Consider the following 6,902-nt stretch of genomic DNA (forward strand, 5'->3'; position numbering starts at 1 on the left):
GCAGTCTGAGCAGTTTCGCAGTTTGAGCAAATCTTGAGCTGTTTATGATCGAGATATCGACTAGGGTAAAATTCTGCTGAAGTTGAAATGCAAATCGAAATCAAAATAACAACTTGTTTTTACTAAACTTGGTATTTTGATTGGTGTATTTTGATTGGTGAATTTGGTATTTGAATTGGTGAAATTTGACAGAAACAGTCCAATGATGTCCGAGTTTCGTTGTAGTTCAGGACTCTTCTGCTAATTCCCGATAAAGTCAAACAAATTCGCACAAAGTCGAACAATATCCGGTAAAGTCGAACAAAGTCGAACAATCTTCAGTATAGTCGAACAAAGTCGAGCATCGTCGAACAAAGTCAAAACTTTTCCGGTAAAGTCGAACAAAGTCGAAAACGGACATCGTTCGACTCAAAATGTCGAAATCGGACATCGTTCGACTGAAAAAGTCGAAAACGGACATCTTTCGACAGAAAAAGTCGAAAACGGACATCGTTCGACCATTTCGGTTGAACCATGAATCGAGCACCTCAGCCCGCGTTATACAGGGTTTGAGCGGTTTGAACGGAATTTTTAGGTGATTCAGCTCAGAATCTTGCTTTGGAATGGTGACAAGTTTGAGTGGTTGCTGAGAGTACTTTGAGCTTTTTAAAAAAATATTGAGTGGTTTTTTATTTGATCTTTTAGGAGACGTAATGAACCTTGAGGATCCTACAACATTTTAGTTTAAATTTTGGACTTAATTTTGGTATTGCGGAAGGTAAAATGTTCAAATTTTGAGGAGTTAGATTGCTTGTGCCTTGCAAACCAGACATCGGGAGAAATTTTTCGGAAAAAAAATAAAACATTTTAGCGGTTCTTAAGTGTCTTGAATGGTTTGATTGATTCTTGCTATGATTTGAGCAGTCTGAGCAGTTTCGCAGTTTGAGCAAACCTTGACTTGTTTTTGATCGACTAGGATAAAATTCTGCTGAAGTTGAAATGCAAATCGAAATCAAAATAACAACTTGTTTTTACTAAACTTGGTATTTTGTTTGGTGTATTTTGATTGGTGAATTTGGTATTTGAATTGGTGAAAATTAGGTTATTATTCAATTTAAGCTGAAATTCAAAGCAAACTGAAAACAACACAAGATTGCTCGTAACAGGGCGAAGCCCTGAATGTTCCGAATGCGTTTTAAGGTTTATGATTAGCAATAACATTAAAAAGTTGAATGTAATAAAACAAAATGAAAAATTTTTTTTTCTAAGTTTTGAAATATTTTATGAAAATCATCCCCCCACGCGCCATATAAAGTACAAGAGATAGGTTTTGCTCCTTGTGTAAAATCAATTATTGCAAATAAGCTTCTTTCAACCAATTTGGAACGACTTCTGAGATCGATTATATCTCCGCTTACGCGTTGATAGAGCGAAATATATCGCGCGTTAATTGTCCCAAGTTGGCCAAAAAGGCAACCTTTAAACCCTCATAACTTTGCAAAAAAAGATCAAAGGTGAAATATTTTTTCAAATTTGAGCTCAAGACAACAATACTTTTTGAATGATATAAAACAACCCCGTCAAAAATGGCTAGTTAAAAAGTTGAAATTTGTCTGAAGAAAAAAACCCACCCCGAGCACAAATATTCCGTTACTTTCGTATCAAAAGTCGGAACAATAATATTTTCATTTCAGCGCTCGGTGTACAGTACTAGCAGATTTGGAGGAAGGCTGGGGTTGACGCGGAATTCTCCCCACCTCAAAGTTTCGACCCCTGGCTACCCAAACTGTTCCCCATTTGAACCTATTCTAAACCTCCATTTTTGGCTGCCTGACTATGGCTAGCTGACGCCCATTTATACTATTTTTAAAGGAAACGCAAGAAAAGGCCAAAACAGGGTCGTTTTAAAGCATTAGGAGAGCTCGGGAAATCGATTCGGTCGACCTGAAAAAACAATGTTTTCGAAAATTTTCAAAATCCACCACCCTCGAGAAAATCATCAATCGGTCCTAGTGTACAAACTTTCTAATCCTTCTATCTGCTCCAAAACTCCAAGAAACGGAAAATTGATGCGTGGGTGTGTTCTTTATTCAGTCAATTTTCAGCGATCGAAAAATTTTGATACCCCATTGAATGCTGAATCTGGAAACACGAGAGCTGGAAAATTGAGAGCTGAAAAATTGCCAATTTGGCTGCGCTTGTGACTATTTTTTGAGCGCTTCAAAGATTTGCTTCATAATGCCGAAAGCGTAACGCAATTGGCTTTTGCATGGCGAATTATCCCGCACAACAAAATTGTTTCAAATTGAATTGGGGCTAGTTAATTGGTCGTACTATTCTCGTACGACTCAAGTCTCGAGTTGACCTCCATTGATCAAAAACGTTAATAAGACAAAACCATAATCATACAAAACCACTTTATGAAAAAAAACTAATCATACAAACTTCATACATTTTGCTTAAAGCTTGTCATTGGAATTTCTAAGAAAATGTTCTCTTATTTTGGCTCAAAAATCGTTGTATCATCATAAAAAACTTTTTGTCAAAAAATGCTACTCATTCAAGTTCCATATAAGAAATTGTTTGACTAATGTTTTGTTGATGGCAACAACAAATATTTTTAAAGTTGTTTCAAAAATTTTTTCAAAATTTTTCGTCAAGTAAAACTAATTTTGTACTCAAACAAACCTTTTCCAGAAAGATTTCTCTAGGCAAAACTTAATTTACATAAGGTAGTCCGGGATACACAAAAGTTGGAATGTTTTTCCCTCTCGCTGAATAATTTTTTTCAAAACTCTCAAAACGCCTATTTCTTTTGTATGGCATTTTATGCAGGTCTGATTCAAGGACTGACTAGCTAAATTACAAACTTTCGAAAATTTCATCGTTGAAAATGTTTGCCAAAAATTATACGTTTGATACATTCATTATATTTTTTGTAAATGACGTTCTTATATTAAGTCAGATCGTTTTCTATACATTGTGTATGTGAGAATTTCCAACCATTGATGACATTAGTTGATCTCGAAACAATGTCCGGTAAAGTCGAACAAAGTCGAACAAAGTCAAAACTTTTCCGGTAAAGTCGAACAAAGTCGAAAACGGACATCGTTCGACTCAAAATGTCGAAATCGGACATCGTTCGACTGAAAAAGTCGAAAACGGACATCTTTCGACTGAAAAAGTCGAAAAGGGACATCGTTCGACCATGTCGGTTGAATCATGAATCGAGCACCTCAGCCCGCGTTATACAGGGTTTGAGCGGTTTGAACGGAATTTTTAGGTGATTCAGCTCAGAATCTTGCTTTGGAATGGTGACAAGTTTGAGTGGTTGCTGAGAGTACTTTGAGCTTTTTAAAAAAAATATTGAGTGGTTTTTTATTTGATCTTTTAGGAGACGTAATGAACCTTGAGGACTATGTTTGGACCCTACAACATTTTAGTTTAAATTTTGGGCTTAATTTTGGTATTGCGGAAGGTAAAATGTTCAAAATTTGAGGAGTTAGATTTCTTGTGCCTTGCAAACCAGACATCGGGAGAAATTTTTCGGAAAAAAAATAAAACATTTTAGCGGTTTTTAAGTGTCTTGAACGGTTTGATTGATTCTTGCTATGATTTGAGCAGTCTGAGCAGTTTCGCAGTTTGAGCAAACCTTGAGTTGTTTTTGATCGACTAGGATAAAATTCTGCTGAAGTTGAAATGCAAATCGAAATCAAAATAACAACTTGTTTTTACTAAACTTGGTATTTTGTTTGGTGTATTTTGATTGGTGAATTTGGTATTTGAATTGGTGAAAATTAGGTTATTATTCAATTTAAGCTGAAATTCAAAGCAAACTGAAAACAACACAAGATTGCTCGTAACAGGGCGAAGCCCTGAATGTTCCGACTGCGTTTTAAGGTTTATGATTAGCAATAACATTAAAAAGTTGAATGTAATAAAACAAAATGAAAATTTTTTTTTCTAAATTTTGAAAATTTTTATGAAAATCATCCCCCCACACGCCATATAAAGTACAAAAGACAGGTTTTGCTCCTCTTGTAAAATCAATTTTTGCAAATAAGCTTCTTTCAACCAATTTGGAACGACTTCTGAGATCGATTATATCTCCGCTTACGCGTTGATAGAGCGAAATATATCGCGCGTTAATTGTCCCAAGTTGGCCAAAAAGGCAACTTTTAAACCCTCATAACTTTGCAAAAATTGATCAAAGGTGAAATATTTTTTCAAATTTAAGCTCAAGACAACAATACTTTTTGGATGATATACCCCGTCAAAAATGGCTAGTTAAAAAGTTGAATTTTGTCTGAAGAAAAAAACCCACCCAGAGCACAAATATTCCGTTACTTTCGTATCGAAAGTCGGAACAATAATATTTTCATTTCAGCGCTCGGTGTACAGTACTAGCAGATTTGGAGGAAGGCTGGGGTTGACGCGGAAACCTCGCCACCTCAAAGTTTCGACCCCTGGCTACCCAAACTGTTCCCCATTTGAACCTATTCTAAACCTCCATTTTTGGCTGCCTGACTATGGCTAGCTGACGCCCATTTATACTATTTTTAAAGGAAGCGCAAGAAAAGGCCAAAACAGGGTCGTTTTAAAGCATTAGGAGAGCTCGGGAAATCGATTCGGTCGACCTGAAAAAACAATGTTTTCGAAAATTTTCAAAATCCACCACCCTCGAGAAAATCATCAATCGGTCCTAGTGTACAAACTTTCTAATCCTTCTATCTGCTCCAAAACTCCAAGAAACGGAAAATTGATGCGTGGGTGTGTTCTTTATTCAGTCAATTTTCAGCTATCGAAAAATTTTGATACCCCATTGAATGCTGAATCTGGAAACACGAGAGCTGGAAAATTGAGAGCTGGAAAATTGCCAATTTGGCTGCGCTCGTGACTATTTTTTGAGCGCTTCAAAGATTTGATTCATAATGCCGAAAGCGTAACGCAATTGGCTTTTGCATGGCGAATTATCCCGCACAACAAAATTGTTTCAAATTGAATTGGGGCTAGTTAATTGGTCGTACTATTCTCGTACGACTCAAGTCTCGAGTTGACCTCCATTGATCAAAAACGTTAATAAGACAAAACCATAATCATACAAAACCACTTTATGAAAAAAACTAATCATACAAACTTCATACATTTTGCTTAAAGCTTGTCATTGGAGTTTCTAAGAAAATGTTCTCTTATTTTGGCTCAAAAATCGTTGTATCATCATAAAAAACTTTTTGTCAAAAAATGCTACTCATTCAAGTTCCATATAAGAAATTGTTTGACTAATGTTTTGTTGATGGCAACAACAAATATTTTTAAAGTTGTTTCAAAAATTTTTTCAAAATTTTTCGTCAAGTAAAACTAATTTTGTACTCAAACAAACGTTTTCCAGAAAGATTTCTCTAGGCAAAACTTAATTTACATAAGGTAGTCCGGGATACACAAAAGTTGGAATGTTTTTCCTTCTCGCTGAATGATTTTTTTCAAAACTCTCAAAACCCCTATTTCTTTTGTATGGCATTTTATGCAGGTCTGATTCAAGGACTGACTAGCTAAAATCACAAACTTTCGAAAATTTCATCGTTGAAAATGTTTGCCAAAAATTATACGTTTGATACATTCATTATATTATTTGTAAATGACGTTGTTATATTAACTCAGATCGTTTTCTATACATTGTATATGTGAGAATTTCCAACCATTGATGACATTAGTTTTGAGTAAAACAAGGTGTGGTCACTTGTGTACAAAGTTTTGAGAAATTAATATTGAAAAACAAAAAACGAATTCTTTGTTTTATGGAAAATTCTAGTCAATCAATTTCCATATATGAAAAATTGCCTTTTTTATATGAAATCATAGAACTTTCATGCAATATTCTGTCTTATGGAATTGCATGAAAATTGAATGATTAACATTTTTCCATATATGAAACTTGTATGAGTAGCATTTTTTATCAACCCGGGTTTTTCACACTTGATCTTTGATAATGTTTAAAATTTATAGTTTTTCATTATTTTCTCTTCCCGAGAAAAAATTTAATATTAATTAAGGGCAGTCGGTATAATCAAGGCTTTGCCCGAATATTCGAGCAGTTCTGTTTCCATCATCGGCAAGTTGCAAAAGCTCGTTCTCTAATGAATCGAAAAGGAGCAACCATTTTATGAGAAGAAAAAATAAAATTAAAAAGACATACTTACATTTCAATAATGCCAAGACCAAGAAGGGCAACAAACTCATGTTTTTGGAAAAACGTTACTCCAAAAATGAATTGATAACTACAGTTGAATAACATTTACTGTCAAATTGCAAACAGGAATTGTTCTAGAAAGATCAAAAACAATAGATGCTCAAACTTCAGGTAGCAAGCCTTGAAAGAGCTCGTTATTTACGGTCAAAACATCTCATCAAATGATCATATTTGAGTAGTGACCTGAACAGATTAATTTTGCGCATATAAGGAAAATTGAAAAGATTTCAACTTTAGTTTTAAAAGTTTTGCTTTAGCTTGAGAAAAAGTGACTCTGAATATCCCGGCTGCTAAAAACTTTGCAGAAGGAAAAACGACAGAAAGGAACAGCCAAAATTTTAACTGGTCTGGTTTAAGTGTTTTAAATGTGAGTCTGCAAGTTGTATAGATCGAGAAAAATGTTACCATAACGCTACGCTTGCTTCTAGATTGAACTTGAAAACAAGAGACTCCGCACTTCAAATTTGCAATAAATGTTCTGTTATGTAAAGTTGTTTATTTGATAAGATCTGCATCTCAAACCAAAGAGAGATAATACAACGATGATCTGCAGTTCAAAATACGAAGGATTCTGGAGACGAAAAATCAATCAAGAAACGCTAATTTGACTATTTGTTGCAAGCTACTTTGCTGCTGGATCTGAAGTTCGTACTCGCAAAATGATAATAATTGTCTC

General features: G+C 34.8%; 1 protein-coding gene across 2 annotated transcripts in view; it reads right to left on the reverse strand.

The window, feature by feature from the left end:
• The window catches only part of LOC134855529 (uncharacterized), a 40,876-nt gene extending 34,540 nt beyond the window's left edge, over positions 1–6,336 (reverse strand). For both annotated transcript variants that reach the window (XM_063872073.1, XM_063872071.1), the window contains exon 1: positions 6,177–6,336. In XM_063872073.1, coding sequence (XP_063728143.1) covers positions 6,177–6,271 — 95 coding nt within the window. In that variant the 5' untranslated portion in view covers positions 6,272–6,336. The remainder of the gene's footprint in view (positions 1–6,176) is intronic.
• Positions 6,337–6,902: the final 566 nt, after the last annotated feature.

Source organism: Symsagittifera roscoffensis, chromosome 10 (assembly GCF_963678635.1).
Source record: "Symsagittifera roscoffensis chromosome 10, txSymRosc1.1, whole genome shotgun sequence".
NCBI classification, from domain to species: domain Eukaryota; kingdom Metazoa; phylum Xenacoelomorpha; order Acoela; family Convolutidae; genus Symsagittifera; species Symsagittifera roscoffensis.